At 58.8% G+C, this 24,722-nt stretch overlaps 1 protein-coding gene across 1 annotated transcript; it reads right to left on the reverse strand.

The window, feature by feature from the left end:
- Positions 1-1,005: 1,005 nt before the first annotated feature.
- Positions 1,006-24,323, reverse strand: LOC119108087 (protein O-linked-mannose beta-1,2-N-acetylglucosaminyltransferase 1-like). Its single transcript, XM_037231665.1, has 4 exons — positions 23,927-24,323; positions 18,036-18,132; positions 7,963-8,093; positions 1,006-1,083 (listed from the first exon to the last, which is right to left on the reverse strand). The coding sequence occupies exons 1-4, from the start codon at positions 24,071-24,073 to the stop codon at positions 1,006-1,008; spliced, it is 453 nt and encodes a 150-aa protein (XP_037087560.1). The 5' UTR covers positions 24,074-24,323.
- Between the last annotated feature and the right edge of the window lie 399 nt (positions 24,324-24,722).

A 24,722-nucleotide genomic window follows, 5' to 3' on the forward strand; every position in this document is an offset into this window, starting at 1 on the left:
GGCGGCCGGGGCGCGCGGTGGAACAGCCGCGGCTCCATGGGCGCGGGGAGGAGTCGCTGTCGTCAGCCGACTTGCGGGAACTTGTGCCTGCTGGCCCGCAATGAGGGGTCAAGGGGCGTTGCGGTAAACAACAAACGACCAGAGATAGTAACTTGTTTATGGTTCGATTTCCTGCCACCCAATCAGGCACTCTCGGGGCGTTTTTGATGGATACGCTGCAGGACATTTGCAATGGACGCTGTGCATCCCCGGAGAGGGAAGCCAGGGAAGCCATGAGTTTTAAACAGGGGCGGGAGGGGAGCTGGTCCTCACCCGAGGGCAGCGGCGCTGGCCCAGCACCAACACAGCTGCAATCCCACCACGGTTCATGTATACAAAGGCTGTTGGCAGTCACTCTGCGGGCCACGGCCAGTCTGCTGCCACCGGCCGCGATTAGTTGGCAGCGCTCCGGATGGCTACTGGAGCTGCCAGCAGGCGCGCTGGCTGCCAACGTCTACCAAACCCAATCTCCGGTCTCGCAAGAGGGAATCCTTTCCACCACGAAACCCCTAATACTCATCATCTGCGGACGGTCCTTCCCTGCCAATCCCTGATATCAATCTATTATCACGTCAGCTGACCAGAGATGGGCCTCCCAACTGGGTCTCTAACAAAAAACAACAAAAAAAAAACCAGTAATTCCGACACTCTGAAGGACACCCACTGCGCGTCCCTTCACCCAGCTGCTCGCACATTCTCCCCTTCGGAGGGGCCTTCCACCTGGGTCGAATCACCGCAAGAAACCGCAACCAAAGACTGACAATAGCTACACCCGCTGTGCCCGCTGTCCTTGAGCAGAGCCACTCCGCCCGATATACCCCCCCCCATCCCCCTCCCCATCCTCATCCCCATGCCGGCGCACCTTGATGACGAGCACGATGATGCGACCGTCGGAGACCATGCTGATGAAGAGGGTCATCGCCTCGTCCTCGTGCGGCGAGTACGTGTCGAAGGCGCGCTGCGCCATCACGGCGCCGCTCGCCTGGTGCCAGCACCATCACGTGCACGCCGCGGCCCGTGCCGCTCGTTGTTGTGCTCCAGAATCTGCAGGCAGAGGGTCGGAACACTCACGGATGGGTCTAAATATGTACATGTAACAGCAGACCAGCCATGAACATGGCATGACTGCGGGCGGCAGTGCACTCACGACGCGAACGAGCGTGCGCCCGCAGCGGCCCGCAAGCCCACGTGATCAATCCGGCCCCAGGGTCTGCCGGCGACGGCCGGTGACTGATCAGCGTCCCCTGTCGTGACCGGCGCCGGGCGCCGCAACCGGCAGCCACGCCGGAGCTGTTCCGTCTGGCGGCGACGTCGGGGCGGGGAGGGGCGGGCGGCCGGTACTACGCCGCCCCCCGACACGGGCGCGGCGTCTCCTCATGATGCTGACGACACGGATGCGCGGACAGCGTAGTGCTGTGGGGACTCGTCGGGAGCGGCGCGGCAGGTGGCGGCACGTGGCGTGACGACACTCAGGCGGCAGCTCCGGCGCGGCTGCCGGAGCTGACGCCCTGACGACACTCGGGCGGCAGTGAGGGACCAGTCTGCCGCTGAAGCGATGCCTACGTCTGCGTTGGTGAACTGCGATCGACGGTAAACGCCACGTCGCAGCTATTTGATGCGACAGCCCGTCTCTGCTTGCGCTGAACTACAGTGAAAACGTGCAGCGGAGAGGGCAACACGCAGATAATTTATTTTATTGGCCGCCAAGGTAGCATGTGTTCTTAATGTAAACAGACTTACAAGCTATTTAAGTACGGGGTAGAGCGGTGGCGCAGCCAGAATTTCGCTAATTGGGTCACAGGGGGCCCGTTCAATAAAGGGGCTGTTCGTAGCTTGAGGTACCCTGTCTTTTAATCGGGACCACTTTTTAGGTTCCATGCCCTATTTTAATCCTTCGTGGGCCCGTTTTTATGTTTTAGAAGCCTTTCGGGCGTCTTAAGCTGCCGAACATACTACAGGGTGTCCCAGACACCTCCAAAGAAGGGAGGGGGAGGCGTTTGGCTCCAAAAGTACCCCTGGCTACGCTACGGAAAAGAAAACACACCAAGCTATAATGGGTTGAGAGTTTTTATTCTGACAACAGTCCGCCTTCAAATGGCCACGCAAACAATGATCAAGTGGTGAGTGGTCGCTACAGTCTATGCAGCTTAAGACGTCGAGTTTTGCCATATCGCCAACGCTGGCGTGATAACGTCGCTACGCCAGTGCATTCTGGTCTACTGAAGGGATTCTTGTCACCATATGAACCCCAATACATAATGCCCAAAAGCCAGGAGCTCAATGCCTGCCTTGCTTTCGTTCTCGGCCATGGCTGTGTCAACCCAGATACCAGCCCCTCACGATTTCATGACCACTGACCGGGCTCTTTTTTCCGATGTATCCTGTCAGCACCGACGGCGCTGACACCCCCCGCGAGCCGCCTGGCGCCCGCTCCCGCCGCCCGGCGTCCACCCACGGGCGTAAACTCACACCCGGCCATCAGCGCGTCCAGGCCGGCCGCCAGGCATGCGGGGCGCCGTCCAGATCCGTCTCACGTGCGGCCCAGATGCCTTGCCGCGTCGAGATTTATTTGAAGGCGTCAGGGGCGCCCCGGCGGCGGGTCGGCAGCCCGCATGGCCCGACTCCCGGCAGGGCGCAGTCCAACAGCCCGCTCGGCCCGCTTCAGACGGAGCCGGGCCGGCCGCACTACTTCCGACAGGGCTGGCTCGCGCCGGACAGCCGGCGCGCCCACCGACGGATCGGCCCCGGCCAGCCGACGGCCGTGCTCGGAGCTGGGGACCCGCGCCGCAGCCTCCCTCTCGGCTTGGCTATGGCTGTGTCAACCTGGATGCTAGTCCCTCACGATTTCATGACCACTGACCGGGCATTTTTCTGACGTATCTTGTCAGTACCGACAGCGCTAACACCACCCCCCCCCCCCCCCCTCGCGAGCCGCCTGCGTCCGCCCCCCGCCGCACAGCGTCCACCCACGAGACGTGGGTGGACGTGTGGCTTCGATACAAAAACGAACTCGGAAGCAGCCCAAAGCGTAAGTAGTCCGTTCACTCGAAGGAAGCCGAAGCTCGCGCGTGATTGGCCCCGTGAGCCAGACACGTCTTCCACTGACGGTGATAACAACAAAGCCGCTAGGCAAGCATGCAGCTTGTACAGCGTGGCAAAGGTGCCAGCGAAAATGCACACATAAAATATTCCCAACATGTACATTTACTCCCGCTTGTCTTGAAGTTGGACGCGACCAGTGCGCCGTACTCGGGACCTGATCCAAGCAAGTTATGATGACTTGACCGGAGGGAGTGCATTCTCAGAAGACTTCGCCGCTGACCCCTGAGTCGGACCAACAGATCGATCATGCCACGGTCATCGGCAGTTCGAACCACACAGACCGCGCTAGTGTACCTGGGATCCATAGCCCATCTTTGCTCCCACCCCGCAGCGGCGCCGCCGCCGGTAGCTCGCGGCCACTCCGGCCGCTCGGGATGCGTCCTCTGCTGCAGCGCCGCCGCCGGTAGCTCGCGGCCACTCCGGACGCCCGGGACGCGTCCTCTGCTGCAGCGCCGCCGTCTCCGTGTCGGTCGCAATCGGAGCGGACAGGCCAGCTGACAGCCGCCGGCGCCACACCTCTGGGCAGACCGCGGTCGGGGCGGGGCGGAGGGTAACGGGCGTGCAGTGGGGCGGCGGGTAATGGGTCAGGCGGGCGCCCAGGCTGGATGGCCGGGGCCTGCAGCACCGCCGTCGGCTGGTGGGGGATGCGGCAGACCGTGCCGGCGGGCCTCCAGGAGACGTTATTTAAGGTCAGCGGAGGCCGTTTGATTTATACCGAAAACGGTTCATTCACAAGCAATATTCTAACTTTCCTGCCAGTTAGATTCGATATTAAGCCGTCTTCGCGTCTCGTCTGGTCCTCCTGTCTTTCTGACCAGAGCTGCGTGACAGTGAGGGAGGGCAAGACAAACACTTCATGACTGGGGCACGGCATCGTTGCCCCGCAAAATTTAACAGATGCACAACAAGCCCTGAGGGCATATATTGCGACACATCATTGCACGAGCGTTCACATTTAACATCATGATATACGATGAATAATCGGTACCAGAATCCACCGTGAGCGCGTGGTGACCGAACGCCCTTTTGAAACCCAATAATTTCATATTGTGTCATCAAATATGACAATGATAGATCTTAATAGAATACTGCGAGCGCCATCGTAGCATTATCATCATCGATAAATTTGATCTACGCCCAGGCAAAGCTCCAAAACAACTGCTATGATAAATGAAACGGACTTGAGATGAATGCATATAGAAGCAAGTGCATCCAAACCAGCCAACCCCAAGCCCCCCATCCCCATCCCCACGAGATGTTGACTTTGGACCGCTTAACACGCGCTCGGGCGGGGGGCAAATTGACCCCCCCAAGGTTTTTCCAGGATGGCTTCCGAACGACGCGGCGTAGCCGCGCCAAATTTTGCACAGCTATAGGCAATTGAATAGCGGATCGTTCGACAACAAACATTTAGATGTACCTTGTAAGGGCGCTGACCCATGGCAGGTCAAAGTCAGGTCATCGTTTCAGCGAAGGCAGTTTCTAGGGAATCGTCCAACCTGATACAATAAAGGAGTGTCTAACGAAGCCATACATCTCTAAGATGCTTTCTTAGGCACCAAAAATATTGAATGGGCAAATTACGTTGGCCTAAGGTCAGTTATGAAGATCAGACCAAGGTCAAAACCAACCTGATTTATTACTCTAGGGCTTGCTATATGGGATAGTTTGTGGTGCTCATTTTGAATTTATTGACGGCGGGAACCGCGCTATACATCTTTCATTGACTTCTTAGAGGTCAGAACAGGTCATTGATCTACGATGACCCGGGTTGACGTTTTGTTTTAGGAACATACTGCCTGGCGTTATCTTTGCCGCTTATTCAAACGCAAAACTCAGAGCAGTGTTGTATGACCTTGGTCACTATGACCTTCAAGGTCAAACAAGGTCACTGGCTTCAAACGGGCTTAAGACCTTTTGCTAAGAAACTGTTGCCTAGGTTCTGGGGGCACTTTGGAGAACAACCTGAGATTTGACATTGTTTGACCTCATTTGACCTGAAGGTCACGACCTAGGAAGCTCAGATTTTGACCTAAGTGAGTTCACGTACAGGTTAAGACACCTTGCAAATTTGGTGTTTCTAGCTTTCTTAGTTCCCGAGATCTCAGAAGGGGGCCAAATTGAACCCCCCACCCGAGCAAAGGGTACCTAGCCGGCCACCCAGACGCGTGTAAATCGTGGCTTCGGGGATATTGGAGGAAAGAACTGAACCGCTGCGCTTGGTGTCTTCAGAACGCGAGGAAGCCCCGCTGTGATCGACTCAGGAAAACATGTGGAATTATCTGACGGCGAGCGGCGGCCGGCCACTGGACGTAGATTACCGCCGAGGGAACGGATCATCACACGTGACGTTTGCAGCGGATGGGATCATGATGCGGAAAAGATCATTTCACCTGGCGGATACATCATTTATACGACGGAGGTCAGGCAATTCAGCCGCCATTATTGGGTTAATCAACTGCGAAAGCCCTAAATCCGGCCGAGCTAACTGAATCTTGAACAGCGTTCGTCCAACTTTGAGGGGCCGGCTTTCCGCCGATGCCGTATTTAAGCCGGCGGTTCAATTGGGCGATTGATCCAGAATGGCAGAAGCTATTGTGTACATTCAGATAGTGAGAGCCAGCGACCATGCAGAACGATCGAAACGGCCGCAATATGGCCGATCCGGTGTTTTGCGGGTAACTTCTTTTTTAAACGACCCATATTGTCTCAAATCTCCCAACAGTGCAAAGTAACAATCGAGAAAGAAAACGTGACGACAACACTGCGCCAGGAATGGTCGGATCTCCGCACAAACTCCCATGATATCTCATCATAACTAGCAGCCTATCATAGCAACAGCTCAGTTTGAACAATTTTGGCTGATGTTGAAGGGAGTCAGCTGGCGCCTCCAAAGCTGGAAGTTGGGCACTGATAAGTCCGTCAGTGCCCCCGTACTCGGTATACTATACCCATATCGGCCATGCTTGAGCAGCAGGGGACTGCAACAGCGGCGGAGGTGCGCATCGTGTAGCTCAGAGGCAGGGTTCGGATAACCATGGTTGATGATAGTCAAAGCCAGCGCGTAGGTGGGCTGCCGAGCAGAGCCGAAGACAGTGTATTCGCACCTCTTTCATAGCGTTAAGCGACACACACACACTGATGAAAAAAATCGTACGTTGCAATGAGGTAGCAAAAGCACCCGTGCCATACCATCCAACAGAGACCTGGGAGAAGACAGAGTGCTGACTCCCAAGTCCACAGGCCGACGGCCGTGAGTCGCGGAGTCCGGCGAGCCAGCGGGAGCGGGCCTCGGAGGCAGTGCCGCGCGCCCCGCTTCGCCGAGCGGCGCCGCCCGCGCGTCCCGTGTGTAAACACGCCCAGCCGCGGTCGGCGCCCACAATTTCCGGAGACGGGATCACGGCGGCGGCGCTGGGAACGACGTGACGCGGACCGCCTCGGAAGCCCAGCGGTGGCCTGGCGGCGGCGCTGGGAACGACGTGACGTGGACCGTCTCGGAAGCCCAGCGGCGACCTGGCGGCGGCGCTGGGAACGACGTGACGTGGACCGTCGCGGAAGCCCAGCGGCGGCCTGGCGGCGGCGCTGGGAACGACGTGGCGCGGACCGTCGCGGAAGCCCAGCGGCGGCCTGGCGGCGGCGCTGAGAACGACGTGACGTGGACCGTCTCGGAAGCCCAGCGGCGGGCTGGGCGGCGGTGCAGGCTGTCCACGGTCCCCAGGAAGAACGGCACGACACTGGAGGCGGGCTGGGCGGCGGCGCTGGCCGTCCACGGTCCCCAGGAAGAACGGCACGACACTGGAGGCGGGCTGGGCGGCGGCGCAGCCCGTCCACAGTCCGGGGAAGAATGGCAAGACACCAGTAGCGGGCCGGGCGGCGGCACAGGCCTCCACGGTCCGGGAAAGAGCGGTAGACAAGTCGTCTACGCTCGGACGAAAGGCCGGGGAAGATGCCTCTTCCACAGCCGGGAAGCGACAACGCGACATGGCACATATATAATGCGGTTCATGGCTAAGAGAGCGCCCAATGATCAAACCCAGTGACTGACGGGGAGCGAAAGGCGCGTGCATGTCCCGCCAGAAACTGCTGAGTCAAGGAAGCTTATAGCGCAGTGCTGTCAGGGATTTTTTAAATCGAGGAGTCTGCCTGGGATGTCCATATCAACATAAGTTGGCAAGATGCGTCAATATGCACAGTTGGCGTCAAAACCTATAGAGATGCGGGGGCGTGAAGTGTACTTAGACATGATGGGATGAGTGCCGTCAGAGGCTAAATATTTTTGTTCTGGTCCCTTCGTGACCACGCTCTTGTGTGCACCGAAAGTCAAATGATGTCATCTTCGCAAACACGGACGTCGAATCATTGCGAGGAGTTAAACTTCATGGCATGTGACGAATTAGGTTTAATGTTTGCACACGCGGGGTTAGTTATTGCATGTCATGTCTACAAAACCGAACCGCTTGCTGCTGGGCCATCTGGGTAGCCTCCCTGTCATTCATTTGACGTGGACTTGGAGGGACGTGGATTATGCAGCTACACGCGGGTGGAGTCCAAGAAGTCAGTTTTCTCGGGGCTTACAAACGCCCGCGGATGTAAGTTAGCTAGGCGTTCCTGAGTACCGTGGTATAGGGAACGGCGCTGTGCAAACGTTGGGGAAACATGTCGGCGCACGGACCGGGCTCGGAGCGCAGGGACGTACTACGACGCCACGGACCGGGCTCCGAGCGCCGGAACGTACCGCGGCGCCGCGCACGGACCGGGCTCCGAGCACAGGGACGTACCGCGGCGCCGTGCACGGACCTGACCCGGAGCGCAGGGACCTACCGTTGCGCCGTCGGCCATGACTGCGGCTCGGGCCTGGCTGGAGTAGGCCTCGATCGTCAGACTCTTAGCGGCGCTCTGCTGCAGGCGCAGGCTGTTGCCGCGGCCGGAGCGGACCAAGCCGTCCGTGTCGCCTGAAACCACACACCAGTGTGCCATTACAGACAACTGCCCGGGGCTAGACAGGGGACATGTCACCGGCTACTGCCGGCAGACCACACAAGACGGGGAGGGGGGTGGGGGCATGTCAGAGGCCGCTGTCGGCAGACGACGCTAGACAGGGAACATGTTGCAGGCTACTGCCGGCAGACCACACAAGACAGGGAGGGGGCATGTCAGAGGCCGCTGTCGGCAGACAACGCTAGACAGGGGGACATGTCGCAGGCTACTGCCGGCAGACCACACAAGACTGGGAGGGGGGGGGGGGGGGGCATGTCAGAGGCCGCTGTCGGCAGACGACGCTAGACAGGGAACATGTTACAGGCTACTGCCGGCAGACCACACAAGACAGGGAGGGGGGCATGTCAGAAGCCGCTGTCGGCAGACAACGCTAGACAGGGGGACGTGTCACAGGCTACTGCCAGTGCACCACGCCAGACAGGGGGAAGGGGGCATGTCAGAGGCCGCTGCCAGCAGACTACACCACACAGAGGCATACCAGAGGCTGCAGCCGTCAAACCACAACAGACAAACAACATCACCTACAATGAATTGTATAAATACGCCACAACCTGATTGCCATCGTTCCATACATCTCCCACCGCATATCATGTCGGGCAGGAAGGACAGTACCAAGGCGATAAAACACCGTCAGTGCCAGGCTGAGGTATGACAAAATTCAATTACTGAATTGCACGATTGCCACTGAATTTCATATTGAGCAGCGGTCTGCCATATTTCCCCTGAGGCAAAAAGAGTGCATGCTGCGTTCAAAATAGCGCGTTTGGTTGCCGGAAATTATGCCGTTACATTAGCCAACCAGCACTCCAAATGTCAATCGCATAAACGGTGGACTCGTCAACGAAACTTAAGACGAGCTCCGTGCATGAGTTGTCAAGCGCCGAAAACGGAGCATGTATGCATGGTGAAACGAGATTTAATGCTGCAGTGCGCTCAATGAGAAGGCTGTGTGATACCCATTTTTGTCGTGGAGTAGAAGAAGGCTTAACCCCTAGCCGCGAGCGATAACTGGTGTGAGGTCATATATTCAGCATCTATTCAAAAGCCAACCATACACTCAAAAACAGCCGCTCGGAAGGAATGACCCTGCGGGAGCATACCATCGCAACAAACCGCCTTGAAATGCAGAATCACACAGTCGTGACGTGGCTTGCCGATTGCTTAGACGACCTGCGTTGCGATCGTAATCAGACACCATGAGCGGGATCCCCGGCGCCAGCCTACAGCACGTGTGAGCCAAGATATTCGCATCATCATGGGCATTCACTGTTCTTTAATTGTTAAGACCGCGACCGACACTACAAGAACAAAACTTGTTCCTCGAATGTGAGCACGTAACGGCCGTTGGGGTCATTTCCTGATCCGCTAAGGTGAGGAAAGAGCGAAACCAACTGGAGCGTTTTGACTATCCATGTTTTTCAAGCCCAAGACGAGATGGGAAACGATGCGAAGAAACCGAATCACTATCTTCTCCACATTTGCCGCTCCACGCAATAGGCTGAGACCCCCAGCAAAATTAGAGCTTTCCGCCCGGCGGTCACAAAAAGGTTCCTTGAAATTGGTTTAAGATTCAATTCTGCGCCACTGACACGTTTCCGGCCGGGAAAGAGTGATGTCCGTTTCAGGGTATTCACAGGGGCGTCACAAAAACAGACGGCGTCGGGTGGCGTGGGTCGGCCGGCCCCCGCACAAAGCCGCCCCTGCACCGGCCGTGACGGCGCAGCTCAGCAGGGGCCGAGGTCACAGGGGTCGCCCTGGGAGGGCAACAATCGCGGCCGGACCGGCCGGTGCAGCCGGCACAAAGCGCTCCCCTCCGCGGCTCGTGACGACGCACCTGAACGGCCACGGGAGGGGGCGGCGGTGGCCTCTGGGGGACCGGGTAACCGCGCCGGCCGCGGGGATACGCCGGAATACAGACCATCAGACATGGGACAGGGGGAAGGGAAGAGGGGCGGCGGTGGCCTCTGGGGGACCGGGTAACCGCGCCGACCGCGAGGATACGCCGGTATACAGACCACCAGACATGGGACGGCGGGGAGGGGGAGGGGGGCGGCGGTGGCCTCTGAGGGACCGGGCAACCGCGCCGGCCGCGGGGATACGCCATAGAGGAACCAGGACACAGGTTACAAACAGACCATCATGCGTGGGACAGCGGGCACATAAAGCCGGAAATGAGGCAAGGCATAGAGGATATGATATATGGCGTGACACGTGAGGTCAAAAATGGGCAAAGAACACGGATAGCGGGGAACGGGGCATGACACGCAAAACGCAGAGAATAGGACACTGCACGCAGAAGGGACGCGGCATGCGGGATGCAGGGCAAGGGACAGAGAAGATAGACCGGCGGCGGACAGATGTCACCCTCGGCAGTATACATTTTCACAGCTGCTGCCGCCCAGCATCGTGCGGCTATAAATCCCCGTCCGCCGAGCTAACAAAAATAGCGCCGCCCGATGGTGGCGAAGCACACCTCACAGGAGTGCGGACTGCAACGCCTCCACGCGTTCCCGACAAATGAAGACTCAGCGACAGTTGAATGCGTCTGAGGACCGGGGGGGGGGGGGGGGGGGGGGGGGGGAGAGAGGGGCTGAGGGGCGGACAGAGCGCGGGGCCGGCCCGACTCGGCAGTCCATGTCGGCAGTTTGGGGGAAACAGACGTGCAGGATCAGTTCATGAGTCGCTGTCGTGTGTGGGGTGACTGACAGCCCGAAACAACCCCAGCCAAAACGGTCCATCAAAACTCATGCACTGTGAATCTGCCGCCGCTTAGCGGCACTTCTGTCTAAGATGTTCCGAATACTTTCCATATTATTTGTTTGCACACATTTTTGTTAAACTTTGTGGATCATTCAGCATACAGGAAATTTGAGAATGTCTGCGTTACATAGCAAACGCTACGTTTGCTACGTAACGCAAATGAAAAACGACACAAAACGCCACAGGTACAAGTATAGAGCTGTTCTACATCATGCCTATCGCAGCACCGTAATCCACGTCTGCAAAGGCCTCCTTCATATGCATCGCAGGCTGCTTTGAAGCGTTCCACCCCTCAGAACAGTGCGACACCTTAAGCAGTATGGGGTAAGCAATGCGAAACATGTGAGCCTGTCCGTTATGATCGCGAAGATGACATGACCGAGTAGGTTCACAGAACCAGAAGCCTTCACCTACTGCTACCGATTGATTGCATGATTGATGGTTACGTTGCATAATGCAAAGTCTACCTTTCATGCTTATTTAGCAGGTGCATGTCCAATGATGCGCAGAATTTGTGCACTAGTCCGCGAGAAGTAATAAATAAAAATGGATAGTTTATCATCTCATTCAGGCAAGATAACTTTGCCGACGACATCGCTGCTTTGCAAGGATTCCCAGTTATAGAAACTGTGACCAAAGTGATGTAAAATTCGCTTTTTTTGGGGGGGGGGTGAATGCTGGCCAAAACATAGAGCTACACAGTACGTAGCTTAATTAGGCCGATCCTTATTTGTTTATGACCCGCCGTGATTTAATCTGGATCTGTTTCGGCAAAGGTGTCATCGAATCCCGCCCGGGCGATCACGGACTCTCCTGTGGGTGGGACAATGTCCAGGCTCATTAAGCAAGTCTCTGATCCCTTTGTAGTCGGTATTTCAGCCTACACTCTGCAGTGGCTTCACGCCTTCATCTGCTAGGACCGCTGAAATCTGACACAAATCTTTAAAACAACAAAAGCAAGACGAGCGGAGGCATGGTTCGCACACAAGCGCGCGTGACCGTCTGCAGGCACACATCGACTCATACTTGGAACAAGACGCGTCCGCCTTCTTCCTCCGTCGGAATGAGTTCCGTGTCTTGCTTCGCCGGGTTTCAAGACCTGAACCGAGTTTCAACCTATTTTTAATCATCCAGAAGCTTGAACATTTAATCTTTTCATTTTGATCAAATTAGGAGGCAAAGTCACGGTAACGATGCTAATAAAAATCCACCTTTCAAGCAGGTGTCATGCCAATGCCTGGCATGAAACACGACTTTCAAAAAATCAATTTCATGTGGCTGAAGGCAATGCGAATCTAAGATCTTTGGCAGTCCACGCATTAGTTTCTAGACAGCATGACGGCCGCGCCGGGCTGCGCATATCAAGTCTATTTTTTCACAGTTTAACATGAAGTAAGACGAATCGGTCAGCAGCCCCGCTTGTAGCTAATTCTATTCAGTCCAGATACCGCCACCACACTGACTTAGAGCTGTATTATTGATTAATAGCCAAAGTACAACCTGCTATGCATAAATCAGCCGACTACTATGCAGCCAGTAACAACCATATCATGATTAATGACGAAATCTACACGACTAGAATGAAGGCAAACGATAGGCCAGAAATCCATTCATCGCAGTTGCAGGTGCGCGCATTGATCGCGTCAGACTTCTTCCTGGCCCGACAGGCAGTAGCGAGTTTGCAGTGAGCAGGTGGACTGCTAACTTTTGTTTGGCACAGAACGCCGCGGCTCAACTTCAGGAGATTTTTTCCTATGCAATTTCGACGGCAGCTCTTCCAGCCGAGAAATAAAGCCAAAATAAAGCCACGATCGCGGCCGGACTGGTTACACGCGGGTGCATGTTACCTGAGAACACGCCCTTTCTCTGTACAGGGCTGTAGTTTCACAACATGAATTGGGGGAGCGGGGCGTGGACTTAACTGTGAAAACATAACCAAACCCGCCCCCAAGGTATCTGGGCATGTTTCTTCCCGGACTTTGCCCATTTTCTCCTCAAAGATGGGGGGGGGGCGGTGACTGAAACCCCCCCAACTGAGCAGGGGACTGGCTCTGGGTGAGGTCGGCGAGGCGGGTTCGCCAGCCGCGCGTGTCAGAACAAAGAAGTAAGGCGACGCTAAGTGCCTGTAATGTGCGCAGCTCAGCTGGACAGCTCACAGACCGGATATGCCTGAATCAGACGCCCCCTCCCCCCCCCCCGAGCTGGCTTTGCCCGTCACCTGCTGCAGAAGATCAAGAGCGAACTGGTACACCTTGACTGGCAACGAGACGGTCTGGTGGCAGTGGGTCTCTGACAAAAAAGACGCCAATTCAATCAAAATGTCGCCCACGCTCCGCATAAGGACCTCCTCCACAACCAGCAACTCGTAAAGCGTCTGCAGCTATTGCAAGCCGCCAAAGATAGATGGATTCACTCGGCGTTGGCGTGGCGTGATGGACATCCGGCACTTGGAGAATCGTGCGCCATCTCACAGCCGGCGGCGGCGGTCGGCTTGAAGGGTCGTGCAGCCGCTCGCTCGCGCCTGATAGGGCCGCTCGCCGCCGCCGCACGTCAGCATGGGCGTGCCACACGTCCAGGGACGTACTGCGTGCGCGACCCCCGCCGACCTGGAGCACGCGGGCGGGCGACCGCCGCGGGCGGGGACGTGTGCCGAACCGATTTTATCGACCGGCGTCATTAGTTGGGCAGGAGGGAGAGCGGGTAGTGGTGGTGAGGGGACCCACGTGTCGATTCTGGGGCTGCTCGAGTCTGTCCTCGGCCCCGGCCCACAGCCACAGTCGACGGATGTTCACCACGCGCGCACACTCCCGCCCACGTTCGAATTTTCACTTTCTCCCTGGGCCGACCGCTGGTGCCGCCCCTGGCCGCGGCTCCGACACCGATACAGACGACACCACCCGACCGGCAGCGAGGGTCCGCTGGGACCGCAGCGAGTGTGCGGCGGCGGCGCCGCCGACCGCGGCTGGCGCCGCTGACGGACGACCGGGACGGCGCTCGGCCGACGGCAGCCGCCGCTGTCAGCCAAACGTCGGAGCCGTCGCCTCGCCGCGCTGGGACTGGGAGCCGTCGGCTCCGCTCCGGACGCCGGAGCTGTCGGCTCAGGTCCGGACGCCGGAGCTGTCAGCTCCGCTCCGGCTGCCTGGGCTGTCAGCTCCGCTCCGGACGCCGGTGCCGCCGACGTGGCGGTCAGCCGAGACGTGCGGCGCGTGGCACGTCGTCAGGGCGTCGGTAGGGCGTGCGCCTCCCGGTCACCCAGCCCGACCAGACGTTAGCAGGACAGCGGATTTAACTCGCCAAGTAACGCCGGTGGATGATTTCAAGGGATACACTGACTTGACAGAGTTAAAAAAGAGTTGAACTCTGATTGCAGTCACAGAGCTGAGAATCGGGCATAACCCTAGATCAGATTGGCAGAGGTAGATGTTGTTTTATCTATGCCGTCTGTCCTCTGTGCAAGTATCTAGTGAGTGGTCTGGGTCCGCGAAAACAAAGCTTCCAGCTTACGACGCGACCGCAGCACCTAGCTAGAGCACTTCCATTGCCTCCTTGACCTTGTTTCTGTTTCGGCGAGCTCTTCAATCATTCCTTTAATCGTTCATCACAAACAACGCGCATTCACCATCTCAGCTAGGGAGGTCGCAAATGTACCGAGACCAGCGTCGTCATCCTAGTCCACACAGCCGAGTCGAAATGGGCCAAGGCTGCCCCAAACCAGAGGCGCGCGGCTCCTCACCTCGTGCACAGCGTCGCCGCCCGCACGACATGGCTGTTTTGCCACTCAAACTAGCGTCTAAAACTTTGCTCTCGGCCGCGTCGAGTTGGCGACCGCATTAAGATAATGCTTTCGCCGGCGGCTGCGCGCCGTCAAATAGCCGACGATCCCCCACATGACGCGACGGTGAAACTTTTAATGGATCGTCGCCATTGGTACGGCAGGGGTGCGGCGGGCGCCCCATCACCGGCCGCGAACGGCTGCGCAGGGCCAGCCTCATGCAAAGTGGCGCCGTTTTTCTGGCCGGAGGAAAGGCTCGTCGCTCCTACCCGGTGGCGGCCGGGCGGCGTGCTGCCGCCGGAGCCGCCAGCCGCCGACGAGAACGACGAGCGACGTTGTGAGAACCCACGCAGTCGGGTGGCCTCCGCGGACGGCGGTTCTCCGGCGAGACGGCGATTTTGTGCGATGCCTTCGATACGCGTCTGACAGAACAGCGTCGCCTGGCGCCGCTGTTGCCGCTTGATGGCGCGGTGACGGCGAAACCAACTGCTGGTTTAAACCAATGGTTTGTTCACCGATGGCGATTGCCGCCACCAGCGGCCTTAAATGGCCGGGCCAGAACACGCCATCGATGGTTGGCTGGCTTCATGTGACGACAAAACCCCACAAACGATTGGCACGCCAGTCACAGGCCCGACACAGCGCTGCTGCAGTGTTCCTAAGGTCCGACCACACGGCATCAGACGGCGGGCACGCCTCAGTCTGTCAACACTGCGGTCGCCCTGGGGATTCCATAATGCACGCGTCACTGTTGGCACGGCCTCATGCGGCTGTTTGCTCGTGTCCCATTGCCGTCATGACTGACGAAATCAGCGGCCGCGTCGTCCCGTCCGTCGCCGGCTGCGCTGGTCCGACGACCTGCCCGTCCCAGAGGCCGTCCCACGACCGGCGGCACGGCGGCGACGTGCGCTGGGGTCCGTGGGCACAGCGGCGACGTGCGCTGGGGTCCGTGGGCACAGCGGCGACGCGCGCCGGGGTCCGTGGGCACAGCGGCGACGCGCGCTGGGGTCCGCGCACATCCCGCCACGCATCCAGCGACAAACGACCGAGGTTGCGAAAGCCGCAACTCAGCACTTCAACGCCTCCCAACTGCGCTGGGTTGCGCAAATCGCAATCAAGTGCTGCACGGGCGCAGAAAGAGCGCCGTGCAGAGTCTCCAATCAGCGCCTGGACGGTGCGTGCAGGCGCTGTGTTTTTGCGAGCCTCACGGCCGCTCCAGGGAGGTCTCCATCTCCAGCACGCTCTCCTGGCCCCGTTTGACGGTACCGCAGGGTACTACCTGCAGCGCGGTATATCTATACAGCATATCTACAGGTGTGACGTCAGTGGCATTGACCTTGGGCTAAGGCTCTCCGGGTGAAACGCGGAAGACTGCTGACTGGCTGTTCCGCCCGCGTGTTCTTCTGACCAGCGGAACAGAGCTATGCGCCGGCCGGCTGCGGTCTTTACCAGCCAGACGCACGCCAGCTTCACCACGCTGACAAGGAAATTGCCGGATTGCGACAACCGTGGCTGCATTCCACCTGGTTACGCGTCAGATGTGAAGTGCATTAAGTTCTACACGACAGCCTAGATATCCCGAGCAATCAAGCTCAGCCGTGCAACAAGTTTATGCTTCGCCAGTACCCAATCGTTCTACAATGGGAGTCATGGCTACGCAATCCACGTCCTCAAAAATGTCGTGAATGGCGCTCTCGTGTCTGAAGAGACGCATTTTTGCTACTGAACCGCCATGCAGCACGGCGCCCCGGCCGGCTGAACGCTGATGAGATGGACGGGAAATGGGTCATCCCAGCGCCTGGGCAGCAATAACCGGCCAACCACCTGTCGCTCAGGGCCGATGGCAAGTATCATTTGGCAGCCGAGCCTCGGAATGGGGCTGGGGCCACTTACGGGGCCGGCGAGACCCGTGGCCGGACGGACCTTCTCCAGACCCGTGACAGGACGGACCTCCTCCAGACCCGCAACAGGATGGACCAGACCTGACCTGGCCTGGCCTGGGACCGGACGGGCCTCCTCCAGACGGGTCACACCGGTGGCGCTGATAAGTGTGAGGACGGGGACGATAAGGATCAGCCCACTCCGGACTTAACAGGCCAGGTCATGTCAGCGGCCTCCGCACGGCATAAACTACGCGCAGGGACCGGGGACGGACCTGAACGGATCAGCGGCATTCCTTCATATCCCGTCAGAAGCGCGAGGGGATCTCTGGGACACGCCCCATCAGAAGTGCCTGGAGTTCCCAGATAGGTCCCGCCAGAGGCACCGGGGGGCTTCAGGGCGGGGCCAAGCAGGCCGGCCACACCCAGACGGTTTGCTCTGCCAGAGGTCCGTCCAGACAGGTCCTGTCGCCGCCGAAGTCGGTCACGTCGCCAGTGCAGGAGCACGGAGACACTGCCGGCAGCGGGACGGAGCGGGCCGGCTCCAGGGGAAAGGCGAGGTCAGCGGGAGCACGCGGTGGCGTCACAAGGCGCGCCGGCGGACGGCCTTCAGCGGACGGTTAGCAGGTCAGCCTGGACTGGACTGACAGACACCTGGACTGGCAACGGCCTGCCGAGGGCGTGTGGGGCCGTCTCCAGGGGAGATCGATCGCCATCAGAGCTCGTTAGATGGCGTTACAGGAGCGGCCAGGCGGTCAGATTGGCGAGGCTGGGTACAACGAGCTCCATAAATCCGAGTCCAGTGTCGACAGAGTGGCCAACAGGAAAACAGGAACGGAGGGAAACGAGCCAAATGTGTTCGCAATGATGGAGGCAGCGGTCGAGCGGGAAATGGTCTGTGTTGCCGGCTGTGAGAGGTTTGGTGGTGGGGTGCGAGGCTGCCGAAGAGCCATCTCAGGGCGAAATAAAGCCCTGCAGACAAACGGCTTGCTGATGGCGTCCAGCCAAAGGTAAAAATTAGGACCGATGAAAACGGGTGTCATGATGGTAAAAATCGCTGACAAGTTCCTTGATAGTCAGCAGATAATGGCAAGACGTAAAGACCACCTGACTAAAAACACTTACCACATTGGCTATTGCACATAAGCGATGCAATGGTGCACCGGTCTACAACCGAACACCCATTGGCAATTCAACTTTCAATACCAGGAAAACCCCTTTGTCGCTCACGCGGGGAGCTGAGGTTCGGTTCACTGCAGCAAAAAGCGTCAGTGCGTGCTGCAATAACACCGCTGGGTCGTCAAGAAGACTGCCATTCATGAAATGGCGAATTTACGCGCGATGCGCGAGTCACGCTCGAGCGGTACAAGCCGTTCCCATCACGCATAGCTAGAGTCCAAGCGCGTTTATCTTTATCGTGCGGAATTTCGAAACACAGCAAAGCATCCAACACGCGCCAAGTTGCTGGCCGGGCCGACCCTTACCGAAGCCCTTGGAGCGCGCTCGCAGCTTCCTGCTGGTGTCCAAGATGAACAGCACGTTGATGACGATGGTGACGATGATAACAGCCACCAGCCCTCTCTGAAATGAGACGCAGATGGTTCAAACAAAGGCAGCCACTGAACTGTAGGCAGAGGATCGGGTCCAGATCGCCCAGATCGTGTCACAAACGGCACGGGCGGGGAGGAGGGGAGGGGGAATACGCCAGGCTGCACCGCTGCACGAGACAGGTGACGCCAAACGGCAGAGAGTTCACTCCAATCGCATTGCATCAGCCGACGACATGCACCCGTTGACGTTAGCGTTGTTCCTCGACGAGCACCCCTAAACACTCATGTGGCTTTCGGTCAGCTGGTCGCCCTCTCCACTGCCGGCTACGAGTTCTCACCCAGCCTCTCTCGTACTGTTCCTCCTCTATCGTTTTCTCCGCCTCTTTTTCCGTATTTCCTTCCCTGCCACTCTCCCTCTTTCCATCTGCCCTCCCCTCTCGCTCTCTGCCTCTGGCCGGCCGTTCCGCCGCGCGGCGTCTCGCCCTCCGCCATGATCTCGGGAGTTCCGGCGGCGGCGCCGGTTCAGATCGGACGCGCGCGTCATCGCACGCACGCCCACGTCCGCAGCGCCGCCGAGAGCCGTCATCCGCGCGCCTTTCGGGACGAGTGACAGCCAAACAAACGACGCCGCTTGGCCGGACGTGCGCGAGAGCCGAGGTCTGGGGACGCGGCACAAACACACGTCAGCCAGTAACCGCTAGACTGATACAGCCGTCACAATAACAGATAGCGCGTGCCGAGACGGCGCCGCACCACCGATGGACAGGGCGCAGGCCGACGGTAGGGGCCCGTCGTCGAGACGAGGGCACCCTGTCACCAGGGTGAGGTAACCAGAACAGGTCAGCACGGAGTGGACAGTGTCCGGACGCTGACAATGTCCGCTTGAGAACGACGTGCAGCATGATTTGGTGGGCTCGCTGCCACATTTTCGCTCGTTCTTCGTGCCCACGCGTCAGAATCCTGCGCGAACGCATGCCCTCCAGAACCCATAGTGGCCATCAAATCACTGCCTCATGCATGACTTGTTGTTTGTCTCGCAATCCAGGTCGAGGGCGCGCGCATAAATGAGCTCGGCCGCTACCGCCGCACAACAACGGAGCACAGAGTAGCTGAGTATCACTCACACCATACTCGCGCGCCCGCCGGCGTCGGCGCGCCACAAAGGCCGACAGCGCGCCACCACAGCCAACGGCGCGCCAGTGATTGCCGGCCGTGCGTCATGTTCCGCCCGGCCGCCTGCTACCCGGGAGGCGATAATGCAGGGCCGCGCGAGGCTCCTGGCGGGCCGGGCCAGCGGAGGGAAAGGGAAGGGCACGGTCCGAGACCGCCCGGGCAGGGCCGCCCCACGGCCGAACGCCGCGGCCCAGGTCCGAGCGGACCCGGAGCGGCCGTCATACGACAGTCGCACATGGGGTTCCACCGCACAGAGTCGAAACAGACGGTGTGCACGCGTTATAGGCATGCCCGCAGGCAAATTCCTGAGGGTTCATGTCTGTGTGCTTAAACCTGCTACAGCGCAAATGGCTTCATGGCCATATGATGGCAAACCACATATGTTTTTACTGCCGAGAATGCGCACACCCCGTAGCACGCGTTTCACTGTCTGTCTGCGAAGCCCAAAAAACTTACCATCCTGACACCCGAACCAAAATCAAAATCAAAATCCGACGAAAGGCAAAATCAGGATGCAGATCCGGTTTCCGTGCTGCCATGATCATCGGCGAGTGACGTCATGCGGCAGCGCATCGGACAGGTCACGTTCCCAATCACATTCAGTCTGCGTGTGCCAGCTCAGTGGGACACCGGGGGTGACGAAAACCCTAACACAGCGCCGAGCATGGCAACGGCTTACTGGGCCCGCGCGGTCGCCTACCGCGGTACAGACGCATGCCGGTGCACGGAACGCGCCGACGTGCAGAGCCGGTGGGCGCGGGACGCGACCGGTACGGTGCCACGAGACGATCAGAGGTGCCGTAGCGGCGGGAGCGCTGCACCGTGACCCGAAGCGAGAGTGGCTGGGCTCGCGGACTTCCTCTGGGGTGTGGCGAAGGACGCGCGGATGTAACGCGCGTTGTGGATCACTGCTCAGTTTCGGTCGGCGTGGCAGCGGCAGCATGGTTGTCCATGCGCAGGATAAGATGATGTGCGGACTGAATTGAGTAACCAATGGAGCACGGCAGGGACAGCTGCACGTCAGTCGTACTTGTGTAGGGTGGTCACCCCTTCATCAAACGTGCACGCAGCGGGTCAACATCAGCAGCGTGGCCGGAAGGCATGCCCAAATTTCGCTGGCTCTTGGACTCACTTTCCTTTTCACACACACACACGCACTGCTCCATTCGAGGCTGCGCTTTCTGTGCCTGGGGACGTAGGCACCTGTCCAAACCTGATGGAATAAATCACCATTAAATACAGCTAGGAATACCGGATTCGGCGACCAAACGCACCACCACGCAGTTCTTTTTCATCCTCGGCCTTCTTGAGCACAGTGCGTTGATCGGACCCAATAGAGTCATACAGAATGAAAAACTAGCCTCCAGATCCGTTATATCTCACATCTGACGGTTTTTCAACGGACAGCCTTCGTCGGACCGCTGACGAGCACACATTGTGCGCCACACAAAGGCCTGGCCGTCCTGCATTGACCCGTCCTCTCTTCTCTTCCTCCCTTCCCCAGCATCTGTGGCCAATTCGCCACCTCGCCCACCGTGCCTCTGATCGGCCGAAAGCACAGCCAATCCGGCGCCGCCCGACCGCTCCTGGTCTGCAGCGACAATAGCCGAAGGACGGCCTCTCCAGGGGCGAGCGGCGGCTCGTCGGCCGGCCCACACTTTCACCGCCAGCTCTCGGCTCTCGGCTCGACTTGGGTCGGGCTCGTGCGCCGCGCACACGTCTGGCCGGCGGCGGCGGTGCGGCAGCGGCACCGGTGCAGCCTCCCGGCCCAACGGGGGCGGCGGCGCCAGCTGACGGCGCTGACGTCCGGCTGGAACCTCCCCACAGCGGCGCCGCCGTGGCGGTCCGTCCGCGGCCGGACGCCGATCATCCGTGGGAACGGCGCGTGGGGATGGGGGGGGGGGTGGGCTGTCATGTGATGTACCCCGGCGACGTCACGTCCCGTTGCCGGAGGCGACGCCGACGCTTGGCCAGAGCCGCCGCACCGGCCGGCGCTGACGTCTGCCCTCAAAAGGGACCAGGCCGTCATAAAGCCTGTCCGCGCCATGTAAAGACGCCTTAATTAAACGGGGTCGCGTCTTAGAGCGTCGTCATTTTCATAATCAACCAGGATATTAGTCGTCCGTAGAATTATAGACGGTGGCAGTTTCATGCGAGGAAATTTCGCTTCGACATCGTGAATGGCGGGGTAGTTGTCGGCATCGGGGCGGCAGGATCTCCCACCAGCCAATGCCCAACACTTGCTTTCAAATGGCTCACTTAAGACGGAAATGCAGGTCTGGATTGCGCTCTTGCGTGCTTTTACTTGCTTGTGAGTTCTTAACAACTGGAAAAGTTTATAGTGTTTACTGTTGGGCACGCAGGAAACGCGTAGCCCTGAGATACTTTTTTCCTCTGCACATTGGTGCTGAAGTGCTCTTTGGCTCCCAATGGGCTGTGAAGCGGATGAACTTATAAACTATGCAAATTGCTATGGCTTCAAGTATTTGCGGCCCTTGTATGAAAAGAGACGATCTGTAATAACCATTACCATTTGGGACATTCCTTCTTGCCATACAGCTGCATCTTGTCATGAAGGAGGCACCGTGTTCTCGGCACCTGAGCTCGAACTGTTTTAACTCAAGTGTTCTGTCATCGGCATAACAGCCCGGCTCTAACTAACCCGGATCTTGAAGGCAGTAGCCCATTCTGATTTCCGCTGTGGATGAGCGCACGCGCCTGCTCTTCTGCGGCCCAGAGGCCCGACGCGGAGGTGCGGTGGAACAGCTCTTCCAGCCGTTACCGGTTACATCACGCTTGGTAAATATTGGAACAGTTTGAACCGCGGCTTTGGAAATCGCTCTGCGTGCCGACGGCTCCAAAGGTCGCAACCGGGGCCCATCTGTTCCAGGACACGCGCCTCTGTGACAACTCCAGGACCCCCCCCCCCCCCCCCCACCACACACACCCACCGGAGATGGTTACAACAGGTGACGTCATGTCTCGCACGGAACGCGTGGATCCGCGTACAGACATGGATTCGCCGGGCGTTTGGCCTCTCCGCTCGACTAAAAAATGCGACGTTCACAAACATGCTATCTACATGTTCGTGTTCAAACAAAGTATGTGAACGATACCCGTGTAAAGCATTGTTCACGCACTTCGTTTGAGAGAGAGAGACGGAGACGTTCTGTCTGTCTGCTGCGGTCACCTAATCCGACGATTCCTTAAAAGCCAGGACATTTTAGATAGTTTCCGCTGGAATCCGAAATGCGACTTTCACAAGCATTCCAAGTGTTCGTGTTCAACCGAAGTGCGTGAACGATACACGTGTAAGGTAACGCGGCCGATGTGCTCCCGCCCTGCACCCCAGCGCCAATCACGATCGCGCCCGTGCACAATGCACCATGCCTGGGTCGGGTTTCATGCCAGCCACGCGTGGAGCCGAATTCCAGACTGCATCGCGCACTGCCGGCGCCCCGACCAGCCCGGCCCCAGTCATGTGTCACCGCGTGCAGCCAGTGGGACGTGTCCCGGACCCCGTTATGCGACAGGCAGCCGAGTCCCAAGCCGTGCTGGGCACCGCAGGACCGTGTGCGCACGCGGTTACGCCACGTTCGGCCCCGGTCGTAACCATGGCAACAGGGCAGCGGCGGCGCCAACATGCAGTCGCTGGTTCGAGCCGGTCCCTCTGGCAGCTGAGCCCCTCTTGATCTTATCCCTTCGCTCAGTGGGACGGCCGCGGGCGGAATGGGAGTCGCAATTGGCGGCGCGCGGCGGCTAAAATGAGGCATGACTTACAAGTCCCACGTCAGACAAGCATCGGACTCTGTATGATGCATGTCACGATGCATCGGTGGAATGTCGCGGTAGGTGCTCCATGCACGAGCCCAGTATGGAAGCTGTTTGCGACAGCTTGATGAGCTAATACCTCGGTGCCGTCGAGCATATCACACCATCTTGTGTTTTCACGGCACCATGGACGTGGCCACAGTGCGCGGTATGGAAATGAGGCGGTGCGGAACTACGGACGGTGAGCGACGGCGGACCCGCTTCCGTCGCGAGAGCTCGCAGACTGTGATCCTCTAACGATGGTGCGAGGCCCGTAATTCACGGAGCACAGCCTGATTGCGATTCGGTTGGTGATTTACGACGAGGCGGGGATGGCTCCTGAATACCGGAGGTGACTTGCATGAGGCAGCCCAATAGTAAGAGCCTTACTGGGCACAATCTGGAGAGGCAAGAGGTGTCACACCTCAGGAGCACCTCGTACCTGGAGTGACACGTGAGGGGGCGCACCCCATCATTGCGCTTAACCTGTACAGGGTCACGACTCTCAACTGATGCAGACCGTCATCTGAGATCAGCACAACTGACACAGACCGTCATCTGAGATCAGCTCACCTGACGCGGACCGTCATCTGCGATCAGCTCATCTGACACACTGTCATCTGAGATCAGCTCACCTGGCACACTGTCATCTGATATCAGCTCACCTGACACGAACCATCATTTGAGACCAGGTACAAGCCGTCATCCCAGGTCACCTCACTGGACGCGGACCGTGCAAAATGCATTTCACCTCACACAATCCAGTGTTGGGTCGTCTCACACCTGACAGGGTCACCCCGGCGGCTTGCGCCAGCCGCCCTCACCCGGCCTGCACACCTCACCTGGCACAGTCTGGAGAGGGAGCAGCGCCTGCCGAGCGGCAGCAGCGGCGGCAGCAGCGGCGTCGGCGCCGCGGCCAGCCGGCGCGGCACGTAGGGCGCGGCGCGCGGATTCGGCTGCCACCCGCCCGGGTACCGGCTCCCCGTCATGGCCGGCGCGCTGGCTTGCTCCGGCTAGACCGCAACGGCAGACGCCATCCTGGAACGGGTGCACAACGACCGGTCACGGCTGGTAGGCGCGGGGATGGCTGGATGGGGTCCGGCGCCAGTGCCGTCGTTTTCAAGGTCGCTGGAGCGCGGGTTCGCGGACGAAAGGTGGGGGGCTGGTCACGGTTTTCGATGTCGTGTCGGGATACCCCACGCTAGATCATTCCACCGTCTATCGGTTACGCACGGCTGATCGGGGGACAAAAGACAGCATTCAGCAGGCCATTGGACGGCCAGTTTTGACATTCTGTCCGCATATGACGCCGCCGCCTCGCGGTCGACACGTCGATGGCCGACGGACCTTCCTAAGCCGTCACATTGCACACATGTCAGACGCGACGACTAACTTGCAAACGTATTGGGCCGTGCCCGAGAACGGACGTCCGCCGTAGACGTCGCCGGAGCCGGCCGTACCCGCCTATCACCTGTCGGCCCGCGCCGAAGCGGCCGTGAATTTATTCGTCCTGCTCTGGTAGCTCCGGAGTGGACGGAAAAGTTATGTGTGGTTGAGTCCGGTAGCCAGAACGGAGGTGCCTGCAGACCGCCGGCGGCCGCGGCGGGAGCCTGGTGGCTCCTGCGGTGCAGTCAACTG

The sequence above is a fragment of the Pollicipes pollicipes genome, unplaced genomic scaffold (genome assembly GCF_011947565.3).
Source record: "Pollicipes pollicipes isolate AB1234 unplaced genomic scaffold, Ppol_2.1 Scaffold_6686;HRSCAF=7923_pilon_pilon_pilon, whole genome shotgun sequence".
In the NCBI taxonomy this organism is placed as follows: Eukaryota; Metazoa; Arthropoda; class Thecostraca; order Pollicipedomorpha; family Pollicipedidae; genus Pollicipes; species Pollicipes pollicipes.